General features: G+C 37.7%; 1 protein-coding gene across 1 annotated transcript; it reads left to right on the top strand.

The window, feature by feature from the left end:
• Positions 1 to 42: 42 nt before the first annotated feature.
• On the top strand, positions 43 to 25,158 carry SEC63 (SEC63 homolog, protein translocation regulator). Its single transcript, XM_058174270.1, has 13 exons — positions 43 to 335; positions 8,857 to 8,956; positions 10,969 to 11,083; positions 13,499 to 13,611; positions 14,183 to 14,244; positions 15,402 to 15,460; positions 16,616 to 16,666; positions 17,429 to 17,537; positions 19,306 to 19,400; positions 19,895 to 20,027; positions 21,235 to 21,327; positions 23,227 to 23,381; positions 24,547 to 25,158. The coding sequence occupies exons 1-13, from the start codon at positions 212 to 214 to the stop codon at positions 24,715 to 24,717; spliced, it is 1,380 nt and encodes a 459-aa protein (XP_058030253.1). The 5' UTR covers positions 43 to 211; the 3' UTR covers positions 24,718 to 25,158.
• The last annotated feature ends 2,404 nt before the right edge of the window (positions 25,159 to 27,562 follow it).

Below are 27,562 nucleotides of genomic sequence, written 5' to 3' on the forward strand. Positions count from 1 at the left end.
GCGAGCGGGAGGGGGCGGGGCGGGGAAGCAAAGCGTGAACTGGCGCCGAGAGCGGCCGGCGGGGCGGGCGAGCGAAGGGTGCTTGCTCTTCCCGCTCCTCCTTCCCTCCGCCTTCCTCATTCTCGCGGGATCCTTGCAAGAGGCCGCCGCTGGGGCTGCTTGAAGGAGCGAGCACGCAAGCCGAGCGGGGGGGCGGGGCGTGCGGGCAGCCATGGCCGGGCAGCAGTTCCAGTACGATGACAGCGGCAACACTTTCTTCTACTTCCTCACCAGCTTCGTAGCCCTCATCGTTATCCCCGCCACCTACTACCTGTGGCCGCGGGACCAGCACGCCGGTGAGTGGCCTCCGCCCCTGTAGCCCGGCGTTTCCCTTCGGGGTTGGTGAGGTGGTGGTGGTGGTGGTGGCAGGCCCGGCGCCCTCAGCCTTGCCTCCCCTTTTCCTTCTCCCTTCCTCTAAGCCGGGCCTCGAGAAAGGGACGCCGGGTGTGGGGGGGTCCCCCTTACCGCTTCCCCTCTTCCCCGCGGAGCATTCAGGGCCTTCGCTTCTCCAACCCCCACTCCCCACCCTCCCGGTGCTGGTTCTCTTGGTGAAATCTCAGGTTAGTAGGTAAGTTCTGGCTCGGCTTGGAGTAATTAATGCCTTGCAAGTCTTTCTCTCCTCCTCTTCTTTGTGCCGTGGAGGCGGGTTGGTTGGGTGAGTTCTTGGTGGAGCCGTGGTTCATTCAGCCCCGGGTTCTCATGTTAAGTATCTATCGTTCAAAACATTCTTAAAGATCCATCTCATCCTGGGCACAATTTTTCTTTTATGTACACTGAGAGCATATGCACCAAGACAAATTCCTTGTGTGTCCAATCACACTTGGCCAATAAAATTCTATTCTATTCTATTCTATTCTATCGTTCAAAACATTCTTAAAGATCCATCTCATCCTGGGCACAATTTTTTTTTTTGAACTATTACTACGAATAAAAACAAAGAGGCTGAAAAACAGCTTCTTATCCCAGGGCAATAACCATATTGAATTCTACAATATAGTGCAGGTTGGAGGTTGGAGACCCCTGGTGTACTGCAATATCGGGTTTTCCATTTCAATTATATAGAACGTAAAGGATGCATGTTTGTGTTTTTATTTTTGTAGTTATAACGTACACTGAAGACGGCATTTAATTTTGTTGTACCGTGTGCAATGACAATAGAGTAAACTATAAACTATTGAGGGAGGGAAAGAGCAGGAACTACACCTGAGAGGAATCCCGCAATGTAAAGAGGCTTGTACAGGTAGTCCTCGTCTTGCAACAATTCCTTCAGTGAACGTTGGAAGTTATACCGGGACTAAAAAAGTGACTCAGGACCATTCTTTTACGCTCATGGCCCTTGCAGCATCCCCACAGTCACCATGATTTACATTTGGATGCTTGACAACTGGCTCAGTTGTATGATGGGTTGCGGTGTTTCCGGAGTCATGTGATTTCCCCCTTTTGCGACCACCTGACAAGCAATGTCAATGGGGAAGCCAGATTCGCGTAATAGTTGTTTTAGTCATGTAACAACTGCAGCGATTCTCATAATAAATGTGACAAGAAAAGTCGTAAAATGGGGCCAAGCTCACTTAACAAATTTCTCACTTAGCAACATAAATTTTGGGCTCAGTTGTGGTCATAAATTGAGGACAACCTGTACTTCCTCTTGCTCTCTGCAGAAATCCCAACAGGTGATTGTTAGTCTCTGGTTGAACCCACTCCATGGAAGCGGAGACTGTTTCTGTGCTTAACATCTCTTGCTGCCTTGTAGTTCTTTCTAACATTTAGCCAGAATCTTCTCTTCATTTCAGGCTTTTGGCCCTTGTCGTGTTTTCCATTGCAACACAGAGCAGGCTTGTCCCATTTGCACATGACCTCCTTTTAGATATTTGTAGATCATTATCATGATTCCCTTTAATCTCTTTTGCCAACTCAGCGTGTCTAGTTCCTTGGAGAGCTGAGTTTCCAGACTCTTTAATACCTTGATAGCTTTCTTCTGAATTTTCTCCAGCTTTATCCTGAGAAGAAAGGAAAACTCTAATCTGAGTGCTGCCTGACTAGTGTCGAATGCCATAAACTGGACATAGCTAATACATTGCTTGCTCATTTTCAGCTGGTAGTCACCCTTAGACCATTTTCACACAAATTGCCATCATCAAGCATCCCCAGTCCTGTACCTATTGCCCTTGATTTTTCATACCTAAATACAAAGCCTTCCACATGTCATAATTTATCATTACCTGCTGGGTAATATCTCCACTGGGTTGGAGATATTACCTTGTTTTATGGCTTTGATTCAGAAATATAAAAAATTTCCCTAGCTTGGTACCTTGCAAAGAGTAAGGCCATGCATTACTACTTGTTACAGAAAATAAAAGTGCATCTGAATGAAAAAAGAACATGGATTTATGTGCATTGAACAGGTGCATGTTGACAGCTTTTCCCAACAAAGTACAAAAGTAATTCTAACTAGGGTTGATGGCTCTGTATCGACAATGGAAAGCAGGCATCAGTGTAAAGATTATAAACTTTGTCCAGGAAACAGTGTATATTTTTGGTTTGAAGGGGAATTACTAGATTTTATGTTGAAAGGAAAACGTTCCTATTATTGATTTTAAGTATTACAGAGTTAAGGAGCAAAAATATTAATTAAATGACCATGACTTGAAAACATAAGTTTGTAGTTGTGATAATCTAGACAATTTGGGTTTTTTTTCTCAATGATTTTTATAGAATAGCATTTGGATATCAAGCTTTCTTCCAGCATAGCTTTTGTACATACAGAAAAGCATCTGCGATATGTATTGGAGTCTCAAGGAAGTTGGGCATATCTTGTCCCTGCCATGGCACTCCAATGTTCAGCTGACCATATAACTTGTTTTTGAGTGATATTGTAAATGAGATGCATTATTTTGATATTATTTTTCCTAACTTTCTGTCATAATGAAAAAAAATAGAAGCAATTGTCAGTGTTTATAATGTGCAATTATTTATACCTCTCATTGCGAGATAATTCTGTAAATTTTTGGGGATGAATGGATTTAGTAAATATCAGATATTTTTTGTTTGATATTTTGTCTTAGTATAAAAAGTAGAATGGATATTTGGGAATAAAGAATTTAGGATGATTTTACAAAATTCTTTTATTTCCTAATACATGAAAATTATTTTGTAGAATTTTTCCCTTAATATGTAAGAAAAACATGTTTTTCTTGTATGAAGTTTGATGTGATTATTGCATTGAGGTAATATGAAGTAGTTATACATTTAAAACATTTTGTCAGATCCAGCTTTTTAATAATATCAGCGTGATCTTATTCCCAAATATTGTCTGAATTATCTCTTTTATCTTTTAACACTGCATTTGATACCATTAGTACAGCTCTCAGTACTTTTTTATCTGTTTTTACATGGTATAACTGTTGACAAGATTGCAACAATTTTTATATAAAATTATTTTTGGGTTTAATAAAAGTGATCTGAGTTTTAAGAGGCCTCATTTATTCCTGCCTACCTTAAAAAGGTTACTCTTGGGTCTGAACAGGATTTATTGTTTTGAATACATATGCCACCTCTATTTTGATATCTTAGCTTTATTTTTGCCTGCAGATTCCATCCCTTAATTTGCTGTGAAAAGTTGGTTACTATGTAATTTTTGAACAATTATATAATGAGCTGAACATAACAAATCAACTAGCAAAAGGTAATCAAGCATATACAGTATTTACAGAAGTTATCTAACAAACCTGGCCCCAAGCTGCTGAATCTTTTAAAGACAAGTAGGCAACCCATGACCCATTGGGTCATTCTTTCAAGGATATTTGCTCATGAGATTCTTCTGTGCCTTTAACAGCGACACGATTTCTAATGTATTACCTTCACTGAAAAAATTGCGACACATTCAGAGATGTATCCACCTTGAAAATAGCCCATGTTGAACTGTATAGCACAATCAAACATCAGCACGGGAGATATGTTATGACATTTTGTATGATGTCATTAACTGTTTTATTATAATTTTTATGTCATAAAATGACTTATAAAATTTGCTAAATTTCAGTTCTATAGGAGTCATGGCTCCTGAATTTGGGATGCATTTATAAGTTAGCCCATTTCAGATACCTTGGTTTAAAAATTTTGTTGCCCGGTGATACACCATTTTGTGCAGCTAAAGATTCTGGGAATGAGAATTTTAGTAGTATGTAGATATAGCTAAATGAGCACCTTGAAAGGTTTAGAAATATAGTAGAATCAGTGTGGAGCCAGTTTGGTGTAGTGGTCAAAGCATTAGGTTAGAAACTGGGAGATTCTGAATTCCAGTCCTGTCATAGGCAGAAAGCAAGTTGGATAACTTTGGGCCAATCATTTTCTTTCAGCCCTAGGAAGGATGCAATGACAAACCACTTCTGGAAAATCTTGCCGAGTAAACTACAGAAACTTGTCCAGGCAGTTTCTGAGAATTGGACACCATTGAATAAAAGAAAAAAAGGAGTCTTTGCAAAGGAGGAAGCAATACAGTTGCATTCTTCATAAGACTGTTTGAAAATTATACTTTTCAAACATTATTTGAGCACTGGACAAAGTGAAGTTCAGCAATCTAAATTAAATTCAGTTAATAGAATTTTTTTTATTGGCCAAGTATGATTGGACACACAAGGAATTTGACTTGGTGCATATGCTCTCAGTGTACATAAAAGAAAAGATACCTTCATCAAGGTACAACATTTACAACACAAATGATGGTCAATATATCAATATAAATCATAAGGATTACCAGCAACAAAGTTACAGTCATACAGTCATAAGTGGAAAGAGATTGGTGATGGGAACGATGAGAAGATTAATAGTAGTGCAGATTTAGTAAATAGTTTGACAGTGTTGATCGAATTATTTGTTTAGCAGAGTGATGGCCTTCGGGAAAAAACTTCTTGTGTCTAGTTGTTCCGGTGTGCAGTGCTCTATAGCGTCGTTTTGAGGGTATGAGTTGAAACAGTTATGTGAGGGATCTGTAAATATTTTCACAGCCCTCTTCTTGATTCGTGCAGTATACAGATCCTCAATGGAAGGCAGGTTGGTAGCAATTATTTTTTTCTGCAGTTCTAATTATCCTCTGAAGTCTGTGTCTTTCTTGTTGGGTTGCAGAACCGAACCAGACAGTTATAGAGCTGCAGATGACAGACTCAATAATTCCTCTGTAGAACTGAATCAGCAGCTCCTTGGGCAGTTTGAGCTTACTGAGTTGGCACAGAAAGAACAGTCTTTGTTGTCCTTTTTTGATGATGTTTTTGATGTTAGCTGTCCATTTTAGATCTTGTGATATGATAGAACCTAGAAATTTAAAGGTTTCTACTGTTGATACTGTGTTGTCTAGTATTGTGAGAGATGGAAATATGGAAGGGTTTCTCCTAAAGTCTACCACCATTTCTACGGTTTTGAGTGTGTTCAGTTCCAGATTGTTTCGGTCGCACCACAAGGCTAGTTGTTCGACCTCTCGTCTATATGCGGATTCGTCATTGTCTCGAATGAGACCAATCACTGTTGTGTCATCTGCGAACTTCAGTAGCTTAACAGATGGATCGTTGGAGATGCAGTCATTGGTATACAGAGAGAAGAGAAGTGGGGAGAGCACACAGCCTTGGGGGGCCCCTGTGCTAATTGTACAGGTATTTGATGTGATCTTGCTTAGCTTCACCTGCTGCTTCCTGTTTGTTAAGACATGCATAGATATAATTAGATTTGTCTGCAATAAGTAGAGTTGATAAAACAGAAAAATCTGTGCAAAACTTTGCCTACTGTAAAGTTACGTCTATGTACATATCCAAATAGCTCCTTTCAAAAATAATTGCTGAAAGGTGACTCTATCTTTGTGTTAGGATGGGTAGTCGCAATGGCAAGAATGTCCCAGATTAAACAGATGATGCCTTGTTGTACTAGCTATTAATGGTCAACCTTCAAATCAGAATTTGTATTTCTATGTATTTTGCATATTCTTTGAAAACAGATGTGGTCAGACATTTGAGATTGAATTTAGATGGAGATATATATCACAAATGCAGATGCTATATGTTCCATATTTATAGTTCAGTATTTAGATAAATTTTTATTAGCCAAATTCAGAAATAACCATCTGATCATTACCTAAATAAGGCTATATCTCTCTAGACCTCATGTCCATACTTAGAATAATCTGGCATAAATTAACCATAGTTGTTTAAAACACATTAGAAATATAGTAGATTCTTATTCTTAAACCTTACAATAAGTCATATTTTCTTGAATTCAATTTAATCTCTGCTCCTCTCCACAAGAACATTTTGTCTCACATATGAAAGAAGAAATGTTGCACTCGTAAAATCCAGGGACGTTTTTTAATACTGAATCAGAGTTTGTTACAGCCAAAATAGTCCATGTTCTGCCTTCCTGTTTAAACGATTGTAGTAGTTAAAACAAAGTAGCTCTCTGTTTTACTGGTAAAATGACCAGAGTTTTCAAAATGTTATTGTTTGCTTAGTAGGCCATAAAAGATTGATGTACACACACTAAATTATCGTTTAATGTATTATATGGAATCTATTTGGCATGTCGTTCTTTAATTTTTGAAGTTCAGTCTTTGAAATAAATAGTATACGGTATTTATTATAAATTGCATCATAAAAAAGAAACTTAATGCACAGTTCTTTGTATGCTTATCTATGAATAAGGTTCACTAAACACTGTGGGATTGTTACAAATTGAGATGATGCAAGATTAAGTAGTACCACAATACCACAATAACCGTCTAAATTTCAATAAAGGACTGCTTGCTTTCCCCCTGACATTTGTAGATTCTTACTTCATGTTAGAGTGTGAATTTGTTAAATATTCTTAACAAAGTTTGGCCCCAGTAAAGAAATAAAACTGTGTTGCATATTCAGAAGTAATTCCCATTTGTTTCTTATTCCCCTTTCTTTAAAAAAAACAAAAAAACGTCTGAAAAATAATTTCTCTAAAGTTTCTATAAAGAATATATTTCCCCAGTCTTATGGTACTGAATAAAATCTAGGTATGAATTAAAAAGAATAGCTTGTTGGCAGTGTAATTTAGTTGGCAGAGTGTTTGATTTGCATTTTGCTGGTTTGGGTGGGATTTTTGAAAAAAGTATACAGTGTGGCTTGTAAATTTGAATGTAGAAGCCATAGTATATTGTATTGGGTAAACTATAATGGTGTTGCAGAAGCTATGGATCCTGGTGAGTCAGCTCTCTATCTCTCTTCCCACACCCTCATCCTAGGAGCAGAATTTCTGTTAAATGTTAAGTTTTGGAGAGCTGTAACTTATAGACCAAATGTTGCAGTGCCTTTCTGTGAATAGATTACATTGTAGTACATTGATTAGAGTTTCGATCTAATCAATTCACTAACAAACAAAGGAGAATGATAGTTTTCACAGATGCCTTGCTTTTTTCATAGTATTCTGAATGATCCTTCAACTTTTGGACATGGAGTACAGGCTATATAGAGGAGGAATTGCTAAAAATCACTTTTCCATTCATGGAGATACATCTACTAAGTCCCTTATCTGAACAGAAGGATGCAATCTTAGTACCCACTAAATTCTAACAATGTTAATTGTCAATGTTGCAACACAGTCAATACAGGTAGTCCTCAAGTTAATGACCACAATTGAGCCCAAAATTTATGTTGCTAAGTGAAACATTTGTTAAGTGAGTTTTGTCCCATTTTAGGACTTTTCTTGCCACAGTTGTTAATGAATCATTGCATTTTTTAAGTCAGTAACATAATTGTTAAGTGAATCTACCTTCCCCATTGACTTTGTTTGTCAGAAGGTTGCAAAATCTGATCACATGACCCCAGGTCACTGCAACTGTCATCAATATGAACTGGTTGCTAAGCACCTGAATTTTGATCATGTGACCCAGGGATGCTGCAACAATTGTAAGTGCGAAAAACGGCCATAAGTCACTTTTTTCAGTGCCATTGTAACTTTGAACGGTCACTAAATGAACTGTTTAGTAAGTCGAGGACTACCTGTATTGAGTGGAAGGTATATGTTGCCCAATGTTGCTACTACCAAGCCAACATCACCTGTGTATAGTCTCTCTTTTTTGGTAACTCTTAAAATATTTGTGTTAGCAGATGCATCACCTGGCTAACCTTATCTGGGTTTGAAAGCTAAGTTGGGTTGTGCCTGGTTAATACACAGATGGGATTTTTACCTTGTATTATGTTGATGACTTCTGAAAAGTAAAAAAGGAAACTAGTTTGGAAAACTAGTTCAGAGAATAGATGGTTCATATTCTGTCCATTTGTATAGTAAATGATGCTGGGGGAAAAGATGAAATACTTGCCTCTACAGCAGGGGTGTTAAACTCAATTTCATTGAGGGCCGCATCAGGGTTGTATTTGACCTCGGGGACTGGGGTGGGTATGGCTGGGGTGGGCATGGCCAGCATGAAATAACTTGTGTCGGGGAGAGCCTGTGATGGCCCGAGTGCTGTGCCAGCAAAAAACAGGCTCCTGAGCTCCATTTTTGGCTGGGACAGCCTCCTGCAACCTTCTGCCAGTGAAAATGAAGCTTGGGGGGGGCCATGCATAGCCCTCACAAACTCCATTTTCGCTGACAATGGCACTGCAGACCGGTCCTTTGCTATTTCCAAGGCGGCCCCGTGGGGCAGATCTAAGCACCTCACGGGCTGAATCTGGGCCTCAAGTTTGACAGCTCTGTTCTACAGGTAGTATTGCAAAGTTTTTCCTTTAAGATTTGAACAGTTTGAAGAAGAAAACCTGATGTGTAAGATACTTTATTTTTATTAAATCGTAAAATTATCTTCCCCAGAGCAAATTCGTTTAAAGAATTTAAGAAAAGTTTATGGAAGATGCCTGTGGTATCGATTGCGATTGTTAAAGCCCCAGCAGAATATAATTCCTACAATAAAGTAAGTATAATAGGTTTCTATTCTATGGGGATTTTTAAAAGAATTTTAATAAAAGCAGATTATTTCAACATTATAAAATATTTAGAAAAATGATAAGATCAGCATTTTACCAATAACTCCTAGGAGATGTTAATGAAGTTTTAATTGTAAAAAAATTGAAAATAATTCCCAAGTCATGGATTGAATTTCAGGTAATGAAAGAATCTATTGAGCATCCAAAATGCAGTTGTTTGGGCTTCACAGTTGTTCTTGCTTTGGGGAAAATAGAGAGATGTGTCTGTGATGAAGTGTTTTTAAAAATTATATTGTGGAAACCCTAGAATTCTTTATAGGCTGAGGATTCCTTAGTGGGAAGTGGGAAACTTCACTGAACAACAACAACAAAAAGCTAACCCACCAAACAGTTTACCTTATGGAGAATTGTTGGGTGTACAGGTAGCCTTGATTTACAACTGTTAATTTAGTGACCATTCGAAGTTACAACAGAATTGAAAAAAAGGGATATGACTGGTTTTCACATGTATGCTGTTGTAGCATCCCCATAGTCAAGTGCTCAAAATTTGGGTGCTTGGCAACTGGCCTCCCAGGGTCACGTGATCATAATTTGTAAACTTCTGACAATCAAAATCAATGGGGGAAGCCACATTTGCTTAAAAACTGAATGATTCACTTAACAACTACAGTGATAAAATGAGGTGCAACTCGTTTTATTTATTTTTATTTATTTATAATTACATTTCTATACCGCACCATCTCCCGAAGGACTCAGGGCGGTTTACAGACATATTAAAATACACACACCAATACAAATATAAATATAATAAATAACAATATGTAAGAACAATTAAAATCAAATATTTAATGGCCGAATCACTAAAATGGTCAGGGACCGATTTAAAACCCATTTAAAATTTCGCTAAAATATTTCTTAGGCTAGTCCCGCTCGGTGAAATAATAAGGTCTTCAGTTCACGTTTGAAGGCCCAGAGGTCGGGGAGTTGGCGTAACCCCGGAGGTAGCTCGTTCCATAGGACCGGTGCTGCCACAGAGAAGGCCCTCCCCCTGGGGGCCGCCAACCTACATTGTTTGGTCGACGGCACCCTGAGGAGGCCCGCTCTGTGGGAGCGCACAGGTCGTTGGGAGGCAATCGGTGGCAGAAGGCGGTCCCGTAAATACCCCGGTCCTAAGCCATGGAGCGCTTTAAAGGTGGTAACCAACACCTTGAATTGCACCCGGAAGGCTACCGGCAGCCAGTGCAGGCCGCGCAGGATAGGTGTTATATGGGAGCAACGCAGTGCTCCCTCTATCACCCGCGCGGCCGCATTCTGGACTAGCTGGAGCTTCCTGGTGCTCTTCAAGGGGAGCCCCATGTAGAGAGCATTGCAATAGTCCAGGCGGGAAGTGACGAGGGCATGAGTGACCGTGCGTAAGGAGTCCCGGTCAAGGAAGGGGCGCAATTGGCGAATCAGGTAAACCTGATAAAATGCTCCCCTGGCGACGGCCGTCAAATGTTCTTCTAAGGACAGCCGATCGTCCAGGAGAACGCCTAAGTTGTGCACTCTTCCCCTGGGGGTCAGTACTTCCCCCCAAACAGTCAGCAATGGCGTAAGCTGACTGTACCGGGACGCCGGAACCCACAGCCACTCAGTCTTGGAGGGGTTGAGCTGGAGCCTGTTCCTCCCCATTCTGTTCCATGCCTTGCTTAGGAACAGAAATTTTGGGCTTAGTTGAGGTTGTAAGTTTAAGACTACCTGTATGGTTTTATTATTTAAGACTCATCAATTAAGCTGAGTGCCCATTATAATACTGGATGGGGCTGTAGAATATTGGCAGAAAGCAGCAGACATACTTGTATGCTGTAATTCCTTTGGTTTTGAGAGATGGCTAGAGATTATTTTGGTTGTTTCCTGTGATGTTAACTCTTCTTTAAATGTACCTGGATATTTTGATTGCATGGGATTTCTTTCCAAAAATTTTAACTATTTAAAATTAATTTCTCTTTCAATTTTACAGAAAAGGTGTGTTACTTGCTGGATGGGCATTGTTTTTGTTTCTTGCTTACAAAGTGTCCAAAACAGACCGAGAATATCAAGAATACAATCCATATGAAATACTACAGTTAGACCCAGTAAGTAGCACCGTTTTTCAGTATTTAAACTAAATTTGACACAAAATATTTCACCAGGGCCCTCAATGGAATATCACATTCTAAGTCTGTATGTCTATTCTTCACTCCACCAACCTTCAAAAGACCGATTAGGGCAGTCCTTCTCAAATAGTGGGGCGGGCCCCCCAGGGGGGGCGTGAGGCTCCGTAAAGGGGGGCGCGTTTGACCTTGGCAAACACTGTCATAACAAGCTAAGCCCCGTGTTTACAGTTGCGCGGGGGGCGCGAAAAATGTTTTCTTCTTCCTAGGGGGGCATGACAGAAAATAATTGAGAAGCACTGGATTAGGGACATATGGAAAAGGGAGGGAGGGAAATCTGTTCTGCCAGTTGGGTTTGTCTTGTGACAACAGGCAGCATTCCGCCAGCAGAGAAATGCTTATTTTTCTTTATTTGAAAAGTCATGCCAGGTAAGACTACATGTAAACGATATATTACATTTTAAGTATTTCATTTTTGACATAGTCACATTTTGAACATTTGACAAAGGCTGCTGTTTGAAATTACATTGAATATTTGGCACTATTTCATAAAATGATGTAAATATGCAAACAATATATTTACTAAACCAGGGGTCTCCAACCTTGGCAACTTGAAGACTTTTGGACTTCAGCTTTGCTGGCTGAGGAATTCTGGGAGTTGGAGTCCAAAAGTCTTCAAGTTGCCAAGGTTGGAGACCTCTGTACTAAACAATGACATTTGGTATTAAAACATAGAAAGGCTCTTCTGGCCTAAAGAAAATGCCTTATAAATTAAATATATTTTTAAAAGTTTTTTGTTAAAAAAATACCCTCCTATGAAGTAATGATGCATGTCTCTGAAATTATAACTGGCATTCAGTTGTGCCTGCCCATGTGAGGACTTTTTTGCACCTCCAGTTGTAATAGGAGGAAGTAAACCTTTCGTTCTTCTTCCATGTTAACAGGAAATTGGGGAACACTCCAAGATAATAAAAAAATTGGGACAATAAGAAGAAAAAAAGGAAGTTAGCAAACAACAACAGCACAACAATGTAAAAGCGTTGGGGTTACTTCATCACATCCTCTTCTGTAATTAGAGGAATCTTCTAGATAAAAATCCTGTCTGCAAATAGAAAAGAGCTAGTTACAGTTTTACAATGGTTGTGTAATTTAATATGCTGATCACCAAAATTATGTGATAGTAGAAAGCAAACTTTTATATATATTCTTTTTGAAAGTTGAATTGTTTATTTAAATGATACGTTTTAAATAGGTATAGATCAATTGAATTCAGTTTTGCCGACTTCCTATTTTTATATAGGAATAGAGGCCATTGAACAATTTGGTAGTTATTTAAACATTTGGAGCATTTTTCATTTCTTAAAAGTTGCATTTATACGTTTTCAAAAAAAATTCTCAATGCTTGGAACTTACCAGATGGAATTTAAAATTTGCTTTATAAACTTTAAAGAAAGCAGCGTTAACAACAGCAGATTAGAGGGATCATATCTTAGAATTTCCATTGGATTAGATCTATTTTGGGACTGTCAGAGTTTTAGATGACAGGACCACATGTAGTGTTTACTGAACAACCATTGGTTTACAGTGGCACTGACGAAAAGAATAGCTTACAATTGGTCTGCACTTACACACTTACATCCGTTGCAGGGCCCCCAGGATCACGTGATTCAGACCTGGTCACTCAAGAACCAACCTGGATTTCTGGCTGTTGCAACAGCCCATAGCTACGTGATCGCCATTTGTGACCTTCCCAGCTGGCTTTTAGAATAGAATAGAATAGAATTTTTATTGGCCAAGTGTGATTGGACACACAAGGAATTTGACTTGGTGCATATGCTCTCAGTGTACATAAAAGAAAAGATACGTTCATCAAGGTACATTGACAAGCAAAGTCAATGGGGAAGCCAGAAGGAGGTTGCAAGTCATAGTCGCATGTTGATGTCTCAGTTGATGACCATTGATGATTCTCTTAACAATCATGGCTAAAAGGTTGTAAAATTGAGTATGGTCGTATGATGCCTCACTTAATGACCATATCACTTAGTGATTTTTCTGGTCCCTGTTGTCATAAATTGAGTTCTTACCTGAATGCCAGAAATTGAACATGTGATTGTATCCCTGTTGTTTTACTGGCTTTCTAATGATTATAATGATGTAGCTATCTCAAATGATTGTCTGGTTATAATGATGAATAGGAAATGGGCTATGAAGCTAAATTTTACAATAATTCAGGCAAGCCAAAGGTCTTTTGTAAGTAGTATATTATTAATATGTTGTGTTTGAGGTTTGTTGTGAATAATCAGAAACAAGGTGTACTGAGTTCAGTGGAAATTACTTTCAGGTATGTGAAGGTATTATTTATTTCAAATAATTAATTTGAACCTCTTATTTTAATAGGGTGCAACAGTGTCAGAAATTAAAAAACAATATCGTTTGTTATCGCTGAAATACCATCCAGATAAAGGTGGCGATGAAGTTATGTTTATGAATATTGCTAAGGCTTATGCAGCGTAAGTTTCTTAAGTTCTGTGCATGGGGGGGGAATGTTATTGTAAGCAACATGAATATACACTAATACCATTTTCTATATGTTTTCAGCCAGTTTATCTATTTACAGCAGTTGTTACAGTACAGAATTGATTTTGTTTTCTTATAAGTATGTAGGTTGATTTGTGATTCTGGTTTATAAAACAAGCAAAGATTTAAGGTCTCCTAATCATTTAGAGTAGATTTCCAGTCATATAAATTATTTTATCTCTTTTGTCATCAGAAGCGCTCATTTAGATCTCAAAGGAGCCTTTTTATCACTGGGGATAATGCTGGCTCACTTCCATTTCAAACTGTGTTTTCTCCTTTCTTGTCCTATTTGGTTATTATCAATCGAAGTTATTGTTAGTAATGGCTACATGTTGGTGACATTCTTACATGCTGTTCTTGTATGTATACTCTGCCATGTCTGTCTGCTGTGCTATTTTGGTAGGGATCATCCTGAAGATTTTAAGTTTTTATGTTGCAAATTTTAAAGCTTTGTTTTGAGCAAGGATAAAGTGCACCCTTGAAATTGTGCCTCTTATTTTGTAGTTTAACTGATGAAGAATCTCGAAAAAATTGGGAAGAATATGGCAGCCCTGATGGACCACAGGGTAATTCTATAGTTTATTGTACCAAATCATAATTTATGTAGCATCCTGACTTTTGCTCTGTGTTTTATTCTATCAGTGACAGTTTTCATTTTGTATACTGTGTTTGTACAGTAATGTCATTTATCTTTGTAGCTACATATTTGAGTCTAACTTCAATGTCACTCATGTCTCATTCCAATGTTCAGTGAATAGTGATTCACATCTGTTAGATTACAATCCTGCAGATAAATGTTGTCTTAATTTACATTCTTGCTTGCTACATGGGAATGGCAGTTCTTATATACAGTACATGCAGAATCAGACTGAATTCTGAACATTACCAGGCCAAAATTTCATGTTATGAGAACATTCTGGAGAATTTGGAAGATTTCAATTTCAGTGTCATACCTATTGTAAATTCATAGCTACTGATATTTCCAAACCAATCAACAGCTTTTCTTGGATTAATTATAGAGCTTTCACTCCCTATGGGTCAGTTGAAGGGAGGTTGTTTACATAGGCATGAAAATCAAGGTTAATGCACTGTTGTGTTGTCCTGAGTTGGCCTCAGAAGCATGATGAACTTGCCATAAAGTTACTCTTCATAGTAAGCTATCCAGTTATTTAGAGGTAAAACCAAACTGAGTATGCATAATCCATTCATTTTGTATAGCTTCATCAAAAGCATAATATTTGCAGCTGTCCTTACATCATTCTAGAGTCTAGGGATGTTTCTTTAAAAGTGACCTCACATTTTGAGGTTGCATCTCAAAATGGATGGGATTGTCTTGTTACATAGAGAACAGTTTGTCACCTAACACTTAGCTTGGGTTGTAGTTATATTTCAGGTCATCTGTACTTTTACAAATAAATCTTCTTTTCATACAATGGGTACCTCTTGATTTTAAAAGAACCTTGTCCTATCTGTGAAGGAATGTTTATCTCCTTAAGATCCCACACAGATTAGAGCAAGAAGATCATTCCTGTAGTTAGTTCTGCATCCATGTATGCACCATAGATAGAGCTTATTTTTAAAAAATAAGATTTCCTTTTTTTTTAATAAGGAAAAGGTTTGGTTGAAAAGATGTATAATTTACACAGCTTATATAACTGAAGAAATGTATGTATGTTGATTATATTGCCATATTTTGCAATCTGTTTTTTCATGTTTCTTGCAGCTACAAGCTTTGGAATTGCATTGCCAGCTTGGATTGTGGATCAGAAGAATTCTATTTTGGTAAAACAACTTCCAGTTTGGCTGTATTAAACTGAAAGCGTTAGTGCAGTGGGTTTTTTTAACAGTCATTTAGAGAAAAATGATAGTCAATTGATGTGCGTAAACTATTGCCAGCTTTGGGAAAATTTGCATTTAGTCCAGTTCTAGGCTTGCTACAGCTTTTAATGGCACTTTAAAAAGTGCACTTTGCCTATGATTTAGTTATGGTGAGTCTTGGAGGCTTTCTTTTATTACTGTGAGGCAAGGTAATGTAGCAGATTCTAACGATAATTTGATTTTTCTTACACTGTTCTGCAAGTTTCAGATTTCTGTAAACACATTGAAACATATTCTGTAAACACATTATGTTCACATTGCCCTGCTGCAGTGAACATAAAAATACCTGAATTGCTGGGAATCCCCCCTGCCCCCCTCCGGATATTTAGTTTGAGGTGGTGTTGCATATTTTCCTGAGGTTACTTATAATAATCTAATCTGGTGGTTTCTCAATCTTGACTGTTTTAAGATGGGTGGATTTCAACTCCCAGAATTCCTCAGTAAACATGCCAGCTGGGAAATTCTGGAAGTCCACTCATCTTAAAATTGTTATGGTCTTATCTATATTGCAAAATTTAAACAAAAATGCTTCAAGTAATATGGTACTTGTTCTGATTTTACACACACACACACACACACACACACACACACACACACACACACACACACACACATCATCATCATCATCATCATCATCATCATCATCATCATCATCATCATCCCAGATATCTTCTCCAGCTAGAGACACTAATATATTTTTGAAAATCAAAATAATGCTGGAAACTAAATACAACTGTACTGGCAATTGGCTTCTTGTAATATAACAGTAAAATGATATTTGTGGAGATATGTTATTGTAACCTTTGTCATAATTAGTAAGCATATTCTTTGTTTATCTTCAGTAGTTAAACATTTGTTAAGAAAAATAGTTTCTTTTTATCCAATTGGAAATCTAGTGAGGAAAATATTGGAGTCTTTTAAAATATGACTTCATTACCTATTTCATTCCTGAAAACTTTCTTTCAGTACTTATGTTTTTATATAAAAAGATGTCTTTGCCTATGTGAGCATTTCTGATTTTATTACAGTGTTTCTGATATTTCTTTTGGTATTTCTTAGGTTTTGCTGGTTTATGGATTAGCATTTATGGTTATTCTTCCAGTGGTTGTAGTAAGTATTATTTTAAATCAAAGGTGAAAAGTACATTTCACAAAATATAAAGTATGTACATACCAAATCTTGCTTTCACAAACTCAACCATCCCAACTTTATGATGATAATTTTCTGATCTGGCAATTTACATTTACATATCAGTGTGCCAAATTGTAGCAAATTTTAACTATGTCCATGATTATTCAGTCTCTGAGGTTTCCAATTTTTTGAAGATTGTTCATATACTCTCTAGGTTCTATTGCTAGCTAAAGCAAAACGACTAGAATTGGAATTCTGACTGTTCAGAGATTTTGAATTTCACGAGGAAATGTTCTTTATTGCTGCACTATGTAGCCTACACCAAAATACAGAAAAATGTGTTTTGGATACTTCTTTATCATACAGATGTTGAAGCATGAAAATAGGTGGTCGGTTCTTTGATGAGTAGCATTGACTGAAACTATTATGCCTTTTGATGCAAAGGTTTAGCATTTTAAGTTTGCTGCATTTTCTTCTTTGCAGTCATTTTGTTTTCTGCTTTTCCTGCCCCTTGGCATTGTACTACATGATGTAAAACTTTTATGCAACACAGATTCTTTGTATCTTTCAACTTTTGATACTGTGAAGTCATCTATCATCTAAACTGCTAGAGTTTCTGTAATTCATTGCTTTCACAGGAATTATGCTCTTGAAATCACAGAGATTCAAGACTTTAGAAAAAAGTATATTTGCTGCATTTATGCATCATTAATACCAATATTTTTGTTTTAAATGACTTAGGGTTCTTGGTGGTATCGATCAATTCGTTACAGTGGAGACCAGATACTCATCCGTACGACGCAAATTTATACCTATTTTGTTTATAAAACCAGAAATATGGATATGAAAAGTAAGCATTTTAAACCAGTTTAATTCTAAAATATAAATTTGTGCTTTCTTTGTAGTTATTTAGAGATGGATCTGCATTCTGCAGAATGTTTAAACTTTATGCACTAGGTTTTCTGTGGTATGCTACTTGATTTCTTGAGAAGAATGTGAGATTAAGTTACTGGGTCTATGAATGGACTGTAACGCTTAAGGTGGAAATGGTTAAATTAAATTTTCTCTTATGAAATTTTCCTCATCCTAGGAAGATTTTTGTGTACATTCTATAAAGCATATTGTGTTGTCATGGGAGAATCAGTTATGAGAACCCTCTTCCTCCAGCACTTAGTACAAGTATTTATTTATTTATTTATTTATTTATTTATTTATTTATTTATTTATTTATTTATTTATTTATTTATTTATTTAAATTTTTATACCGCCTTTCTCCCGAAGGACTCAGGGCGGTGTACAGCCAAAAATAAAAACAGCAAGTATACAAAGTTAAAATATCAATTTAAAATACCTATTCCATAATGGCCGAATTAAAACCGTCAGATTGACCTAACCTAAAATACCCCATATAAAATTACAAAGGATTAAAACTTTAAAATTTAGAATTTAAAAAATCAGTCCAATCCCGCTTGAATAAATAAATGAGTTTTTAATTCCCGGCGAAAGGTCCGAAGGTCAGATATTTGGCGTAAACTGGGGGGAAGGTCGTTCCAGAGCGTAGGTGCTCCAACAGAGAAGGCCCTCCCCTTGGGGGCCGCCAGCCGGCATTGCTTGGCGGACGGCACCCTGAGGAGACCCTCTCTGTGAGAGCGTACGGGTCGATGGGAGGCATAAGGTATCAGCAGGCGGGTACAAAGATAGAAGGAACCTTTAACACCCTCTTTCCTCCAACTCTAAAAGATCCAGAAATATTAGCTTTGTCATGGTAGCTCTAGTGATATCATAAAATCATCAGCCATGTTCTTATAGCCTCTAGGCACAGGAGGAGGAGGAACTGTTTCTCACAAACTAAAAAAAAATAATTGTTCACCCCTGCTTCAGCATGTTGAAAAGTCATGCTAAAATTCAAAGTTGTTCTTATTCAAGAACTGCTGCAGTACAAAACCAGTTCTTTCTCATGTTCCTGGGACAAGGCCACCACCTCTTGCCTCCTAACACAATTCTCTGGATAGAACTGTGCATTTAATTTTTTTAGTAGCTGCATGATTAGATGGAAAGAATTCTGTATAGATGCTAACATCATAGCTGGCTTTCAAATAATCTTCAGGTTTAAAAATGAAATACGAGATACCAACTGAAGAACGTTAAACAGGCTAAATTATTTACAAGTAAATGTAAAGATACCTATTATAGGCATTCTAGTGTACTCATAAACTTTGTTACTGAAGAATAATGGGGTATTAACGTTGGCTGTGAAGACAACATATATTGATATGAAAAGGATGGTAACAGAGACAAACTTTTAGCTGCTGTTTCTTTTAATTGTCATCCATGTTGTTTTGTAAATCAATGTACCATACTTAGCTACCATGGAGAAAGTCCCATTGTAAGATTTCTGAATACCCATTCATGAAAATAGTTATCTAAGGTAGTTTTGTTTAGTCCTTGCTTTAGTGAAAGAGTGAACCTAAGGTATTTGAATTATGCTTAGTTATTTGTTGATGAGTCTCTGAAGAGAAAGTGGTAAATAAAAATTTTTTTGGGACAGAGTTTGAGAAAGTCTTTGTATGTATCTTAATACATTTTACATATTTATACTACTTTTATTTTCTCTGCAGGACTTACAATGGTTTTGGCAGGGGCTTCCGAATTTGACCCTCAGTATAATAAAGATGCAACAAGCAGACCTGTAGACAATATTCAAATACCCCAGGTTTGTTATTAGTGACATTTTTTCTTTGTGTGTTGGTATCAAATGGTCCTTGACTTGTGACCGGTCCCTTAGTGGCCATTTGAAGTTATGATGGACCTCCACAAAAGGTACTTACAACTTGATTCCAAAGTTCCAGTGGTTGTAAACACCCCACCCCACTCCACCCCCGGTCACATAATCATATTTCAGGTGCTTGGCAACCAGCCTGTTTTTATGGCCATTAGTAGCATCCTACTTCTGGTTTTCTGCAAAAATCTCCCATAGTGAAACAATGGGTTCACTTAACTATTGCAAATTCACTTAATGATGACAAATTCACTTAGCCATGGTGATTTGCTTAACCAACGCCACAAAATAAGGTAGAATCAGGTTGGTCATGTGATGACTCACGACCTTCACGACTTATTACCGTAATGGGCAGGCTACATTATGATCATACGTCAAGGGCTACCTGCGTCCTACAGTTGCATTATCTTTTTTTTTTCCATTTCCAGCTTATTAGAGAAATTGGCAGCATTAATTTGAAGAAAAATGAACCTCCGCTTACTTGTCCGTATAGCTTGAAAGCCAGAGTGCTCTTACTATCTCATCTTGCCAGAATGAAAGTTCCTGAGACACTTGAACAAGGTATTTGCTTTTGGAAACCATGAACAAGGATTTGAAATTATCTAATTGAATTATAAGTTTCATACTTTTTTTGTATGAGCTAGTATTTGTTTTGATGGCAAATAACTTGTTTGCTTTTTTAAGTTCACAAAAGGAACTCGAGTCTTAAATTGTGCCTTTATCTCATACCTATTTTCAGTAATCAGTTTCAGAAATTTGAATTGTATCAAAAACTTCAAAGAAGTGACTGAAATCTGTATGTTTCTTAAACTAGGTTATACTTCGAACTAGTTATTTTTGCAAACGGTTCTTCTCCTGCTTCACACCTGTATGAATTAGCGAGGTTCTCTTGTAAATTGTTGGTAATGGACAAACAAGAAGCTATAGTAAATGGTTATTTGATAGCTATTCAGTTGCTCTCAGCAACAGAAAATGATGCTTAATTATGACTTCTGGATTTTTCCCCATTACTTGCTTAGGGGAAGAGTTGTGGCAGCATAAGAAATGTCTTTCTGTGCATGCCCAAGAATATAGAGTTTATGCATATTTTGGTTTACATTGAGATTTGAGCCCTTGTGTATGTAGATATTGGATGAAACTTACCTGTGTCCGTCATTCACTGAAAAAAGTGTTGCTGGTAGAGAAATTTCCTCTTCCTCTGCATTCTCTCGGGTCCCCCTCCCCAATCTGCTCTAGAACAGTGGTTGTCAACCTGTGGTTCACGGACCCCTGGGGTGTGTGTGCAATGTCATCACAGTGGGTCTGCAAAAACTTGAAGAAATGTTATGATTTAAATCTTGAGTTACGTTTTGATGGTCTGTGGCCTTCGCCCATGGTATTTAAAGGCGGTCCATGGTAAAGAAAAGGTTGAGAACCACTACTCCAGACAATTGAAGGGTCCCTTCAGAGCAGATTTTGAGATAGGGCGGAGCTAGGTATGTGAAAGCTTAGGGAAGATGGGATTAACATTTATTATTATTATTATTTGCATTTATATTCCGCCCTTCTCCGAAGACTCAGGGCGGCTTACACTATGTCAAGCAATAGTCTTCATCCTTTTGTATATATATATCAAACAGAAGCTTGTTTGCATGATGCCATTTGGAGCTTATCTAATGCACATGACAGATCTTTCAGTAGCTATATAATAAGAAAGGAAAGACTATAATCATGTATAACATTCACTTTATGCACAGAATTGTTCAGGTTTTTTCCCCCTTTCTTATAGATCAACAGTTTGTCTTAAAAAAGTGCCCTTCCTTGCTTCAAGAAATTGTAAATGTAATCTGCCAATTAATACTCATGGCACGTAGCCGGGAAGGTAAGTCCTAACATATATTTGTGAATACTACCTCTGTACTACTAATGTTCTCTTTCCTGTAACTTTTAACTGGGTGAAACGTTGCACTATAGGGAAAAATGTTTTCAATTAAGGTACATCAAATGGTCTAATTTACAAAATATGTCCAAAATCCAGGACCCATTACTTCCGTGGAATTGAAATTTGGCAAATTTTATAAAACATTGTGTGACATAAAATTATAAAACATTTTATGATATAATACAAAATCTCATAAAACGTTTCCTATGCTGGTGTATGACTGCACTATACAGTTCAACATGGGCTATTTTAAAGGCAGATACATTTTTGGATGTATCGCAGGCTTTCCACGAAAGATATTGTTGAAGGCATTGAGAAATGTGGTAAGGAAATATCTCTGAAAGGAGGATCCAAGGGCTCATGGCTTGTCCAGTAATATTTAAAATCCTATAACCTTTCTATGGAAACAAGTAACGTGAAAGGGACGAGTAACATTGCACTGGTAGTTCTCAACTTACAACCATTCATTTAGTGTCTTCGAAGTTAGAACAAAGTTACACTGAACAACGTGGCTTATGATTGTTTTTCACACAACCCTGACAGCTTCCCTATGGCCGTGTGATCAAAATTCAGAGACTGGGCAACTGGCATGTGTTCATTGATGGTTGAAGTGTCCTAGGGTCATGTGATCTTCATTTGCAACCTTCTGCCAATGGGGAAGCCTTATTTACTTAGCAACCATATCACTACCTTAATAGCTGCAGTCTTCACTTGACAACTGTGGCAAGAAAGGTTGCAAAATAAGGCAAAGTTCACTTAATTTCACTTCACATTTGCTTAGCAATGGAAATTTTGGGCTCAATTGTCGCAAGTCAAGGACTACTTGTCTTTATTTTAACTTTCTTAAGCAGCTGAAATTAAATTACATTTAGGCATTCTTAAACTAGAACAAGAAATCTGATAGTATTAAAGTTATTTCTTCTCCGACTCCATTTCCCATTTTCACCGAAGTAGCTAGTGCTACAGTCCCAGGGTGTACAATAGGTAGTCCTCAGTGAATGACAAATTGTTCAGCGACCATTTGATGTTGTAATGATGTTGAAGGAGTGGCGGTTATGGCTAGTCCTTGAAACTGATATTGCAATGATGCTGAATGAGTGGTAGTTAAGACTAGGTCTTGAAATTGAGATTGCAAAGTTGCTGAAGGAGTGGATGGTTATGACTAGTCCTTGAAATTCTGGCAGTCTTGGCACTCCTGGAGTCACTTAATCCTGATGTGGGTGCTTGGCATCTGGCTGGCACATACAATGGTTGCAGCATCATATGATCATGATGTGTGATCTTCCCTGCTGCCTTCCCACAAGCAGAGTCAATGGGGAAGCTAGCAGAGAAGGTTGCAAGTTGCTTGGATAAGCCTCTCCTAGCCACATTGGACACACACACAACCTCACACTCCCTCTCTGAACCTCACCCTTGTGCTGCACCTCCAGGCCAATCACGCACCTTTCTCCAGGCACCGCTGCACTCATGCCAACTCTCCTCGGCCACTCGCACTCTTGTCCTGGTCACTTGCTTACTCTCACGTGCTTGGCAGCAGCCTCCCCACTTCTCTGCTGACTTGTTTGTAGGTTGCCTGGATTTTCAATTTTCTGCCATTCTGCCAATGCTGACTTCAGTTGTTGGAATTTGGCAGGAAGTTGCAAGGAGGTGATGGCTTAATGATGCACACTCCTTGGTTAACTACAAGAAGTGTGGTCATATGACATTGTGCTTTATAACTGCATTGCTTGGTTGTGGAAATTTTGGTACCGATTACCATTGTAATTTGAGGACTACCTGTACTGTATATTGCTAATTAATACTGATGAGTATAAATATTTCCCTATGTTTTTCCCTCAGAAAGAGAATTTCGTGCTCCCTCATTGGCTTCTTTGGAAAACTGCATGAAACTTTCTCAGATGATTGTCCAAGGGCTTCAGCAGTTTAAGTCTCCACTCCTTCAACTCCCACATATTGAAGAAGATAATCTCAGAAGGGTGTCTAACCATAAAAAGGTAGAAGACATTGAGATAATCGGTAGCTTTTTAGAACTCATTTGATCTGACCACATTCTGGAAAATGTTTATTCTTTGAGACTCTTGATTGTTTGGTGTAATGGTTATGGAACTGGCCTGGAACTAGGAGAGTATGAGTTCTAGTCCCATTTTAGGCATGAATGCCAGCTGGGTGACCTTGGGGCCAATCATATTCTTAGCACAATCATTTCACAAGGTTGCTACCGTGGGGGAAATAGGAACATTACGTATATTTGCTGCCTTGACTTACTTATAAAATAAAAAGTTAGGATAAAAATAAACAAACAAATTCACACATATCCAATGGGGCAGTTTTTGCTGTTTTCTGCTGGAAAATGGCAAAAAAATGTCACAAATTTGTCATTCCACTGTGGGATGTTGCAACCGATCGTAAATGCAAGCCAGTTGCAAAGTGCCCCAAATGCAATTCTCTTTCTCTCTGTTTCTCTCTCTTTCTCCCTTCCCTTCTCCCTCTTCCCCCCTACTCCATCTGTGTGTATGTGAGAGAGAGGGGAAAAGAGAGAAAGAAGAGAGACAGTCATAATTTTGAGGTGTTGTAAATAGCATTTTTGTACTTCATCCTTAAGCAATCTGTCATAAGTCTAGGACTACCTGTACTTGTTAAGCGTCTCAGAGCTACTAATCACTCATTCTGATAAAACTCTCACCCAGCCATATGACATTAACCTGACTTTGAATACTAGAATGCTACTTAACTGCTGCACAGCCTTTTATAGTGCAAATTTACTGTCAACTGATAATGCTTAGCTTTCTATATTTTAGCAAATGGCATTTCTGAGTAGATGGAAACGTGGAATATAAAGTAGATTGAAGTTTGACAATTTGAGACTAGCAATTGAGTTGACTAGGGGAGTGTGGATAGGAAAAAGGAAGCAATATTCATCTCCCACCTTCCTGTCTCCTCTCTCTTTTGATCTTGGTGATTATCCAGTTGATTTTTATGTTTAATTAATTAAGCATTGCTCTGTATCCAGAGAATCACGTATAGCGATTCAACATATTTTGCAATATGTTTTTGTAATAATTAAAGTAAAAGCAAACTTGATGTTCAATACAGCTCATGTTCTTGATCATTCATGTCTAATATTTATAAATTATGTTTTGTTTTGCTTAATGAAAACAGTACAAAATTAAATCTATCCAAGATTTGGTGAGTTTGAAAGCCTCAGATCGTCACAATTTGCTACACTTTCTTGAAGATGAAAAATATGAAGAAGTTATGGCTGTCCTTGGCAGTTTTCCACATATCACCATGGATATAAAACCCCAGGGTAGGTGGTGTGTGCTGTCTTAGTGAGTTGATCAGGATTCCTATTATCAAATTAATGCTATATATTTAACAATAATACTGAATTTACACTGTTAATCCCTTAGGAATTTTGAGATCTCTGGCATTGGCTGTCTTAGATTTGAGGGTCAAATAAAGAGGACATAATAAGCTTCCCTGTTGACAGGTTAATATGTATAAGTCTGGACAAGGGCTGTGAAAAATGTTTCAAGGTTGGAATTTCCCAAATTGCCCTATTTTCAAATATGAAACCACTCTGGCCGTGGAACAGGCTACTGCAAGCACTGCAGAAGAGTTTTAAGCTTGAAAAAGCTATTTTCAGTATAAAATACTTCCTAGCCAATAGTTTTCAAGCTTGAATCGTTTAGAACAGGGGTGTCAAACTTGTGTTGTCACAGCGAGCGGCATCACGTGACATATTGCAACTTTCCCCCCGTTTGCTAAACTGGGCGTGCCCACTGTGTGACACATCCAGCCTGTACGGCGCAAGTTTGATAGCCCTGATTTAGAAGGGTATTACTACAACAGTTTTGTATTTAAAATGAAAAAGTTGCAAAATTTCATATTCAAAATGGTTCAGAATGAAATATTCTGTGTACTGCAACTGTGATGGAAGACCGCAGCTTACTGTTTCTCCTGTAAATTTTGACACAGCCATATTCAATTAATGTTAGCTGGTGTGTAAACAACTTCTTGCCTGAGCTGCTTTCAGGCATAGACTGAATTAATACCAGCCTGATGTAGACTATAAATTAGTCATACATAGCATTGCATTTGTAATAATTCACTGCTTGTACACAGATTTTAAGTAGAAACTTTAAACATTTTTCTGGGTCTTATTTTCTGTTTGTGTTCCTGGGTTTGTTTACTTTTCTGAGTTTTTGAACACTCATTGGGGGAGGGATATGTACAGTATCTACAGGCAGGCACACTTAGCCCCTGTTTTGATAATGCATCTTTCTCCCCTAATAGGAGGAAACAAGGATTCATTGTTTCCCAGAATTAACACATCAAATTTTATTTGATTTTTAAAAATAAACAAACAAATTCACACATATCCAATGGGGCAGTTTTGCTGTTTTCTGCTGGAAAATGGCAAAAAATGTCACAAATTTGTCATTCCACTGTGGGATGTTGCAACGATCGTAAATGCAAGCCAGTTGCAAAGTGCCCCAAATGCAATTCTCTTTCTCTCTGTTTCTCCTGTAAATTTTGACACAGCCATATTCAATTAATGTTAGCTGGTGTGTAAACAACTTCTTGCCTGAGCTGCTTTCAGGCATAGACTGAATTAATACCAGCCTGATGTAGACTATAAATTAGTCATACATAGCATTGCATTTGTAATAATTAAAGTAAAAGCAAACTTGATGTTCAATACAGCTCATGTTCTTGATCATTCATGTCTAATATTTATAAATGTATGTTTTGTTTTGCTTAATGAAAACAGTACAAAATTAAATCTATCCAAGATTTGGTGAGTTTGAAAGCCTCAGATCGTCACAATTTGCTACACTTTCTTGAAGATGAAAAATATGAAGAAGTTATGGCTGTCCTTGGCAGTTTTCCACATATCACCATGGATATAAAACCCCAGGGTAGGTGGTGTGTGCTGTCTTAGTGAGTTGATCAGGATTCCTATTATCAAATTAATGCTATATATTTAACAATAATACTGAATTTACATTGTTAATCCTTTAGGAATTTTGAGATCTCTGGCATTGGCTGTCTTAGATTTGAGGGTCAAATAAAGAGGACATAATAAGCTTCCCTGTTGACAGGTTAATATGTATAAGTCTGGACAAGGGCTGTGAAAAATGTTTCAAGGTTGGAATTTCCCAAATTGCCCTATTTTCAAATATGAAACCACTCTGGCCATGGAACAGGCTACTGCAAGCACTGCAGAAGAGTTTTAAGCTTGAAAAAGCTATTCTCAGTATAAAATACTTCCTAGCCAATAGTTTTCAAGCTTGAATCGTTTAGAACAGGGGTGTCAAACTTGTGTCGTCACAGCGAGCGGCGTCACGTGACATATTGCAACCTCCCCCCCCCCGTTTGCTAAACTGGGCGTGCCCACTGTGTGACACATCCAGCCTGTAGGGCGCAAGTTTGATAGCCCTGATTTAGAAGGGTATTACTACAACAGTTTTGTATTTAAAATGAAAAAGTTGCGAAATTTCATATTCAAAATGGTTCAGAATGAAATATTCTGTGTACTGCAACTGTGATGGAAGACCGCAGCTTACTGTTTCTCCTGTAAATTTTGACACAGCCATATTCAATTAATGTTAGCTGGTGTGTAAACAACTTCTTGCCTGAGCTGCTTTCAGGAATAGACTGAATTAATACCAGCCTGATGTAGACTATAAATTAGTCATACATAGCATTGCATTTGTAATAATTTACTGCTTGTACACAGATCTTAAGTAGAAACTTTAAACATTTTTCTGGGTCTTATTTTCTGTTCGTGTTCCTGGGTTTGTTTACCTTTCTGAGTTTTTGAACACTCATTGGGGGAGGGATATGTACAGTATCTACAGGCAGGCACACTTAGCCCCTGTTTTGATAATGCATCTTTCTCCCCTAATAGGAGGAAACAAGGATTCATTGTTTCCCAGAATTAACACATCAAATTTTATTTGATTTTTAAAAATGTAGCCATTAAAATAGGCTTGGTTGATCTAAATGGGCACTAGTCATTCAATTCATTTTTAAACCTAAGTATATATGAAGCTGTAGCTGTTGATAGTGTCACTTGAGGATACAGTCCCTTTTACTTGTTAAAGAGTTCCTATGAGGAAATTTGATAATTAAAAAAAAAATTGAACGTCTGTTTACCTTTGCTTAATTG

This window comes from Ahaetulla prasina, chromosome 1 (genome assembly GCF_028640845.1).
Source record: "Ahaetulla prasina isolate Xishuangbanna chromosome 1, ASM2864084v1, whole genome shotgun sequence".
Taxonomy (NCBI): Eukaryota; Metazoa; Chordata; class Lepidosauria; order Squamata; family Colubridae; genus Ahaetulla; species Ahaetulla prasina.

Bases quoted from the DNA above. Each gene is read 5' to 3' on its own strand.
- SEC63 (XM_058174270.1), top strand. From the start codon at position 212: ATGGCCGGGCAGCAGTTCCAGTACGATGACAGCGGCAACACTTTCTTC. The intron at 15,461-16,615 runs GTAAAACAACTT...GGTATTTCTTAG, and splicing joins ATCAGAAGAATTCTATTTTG to GTTTTGCTGGTTTATGGATT. The intron at 21,328-23,226 runs GTAAGTCCTAAC...TTTTTCCCTCAG, and splicing joins CATGGCACGTAGCCGGGAAG to AAAGAGAATTTCGTGCTCCC.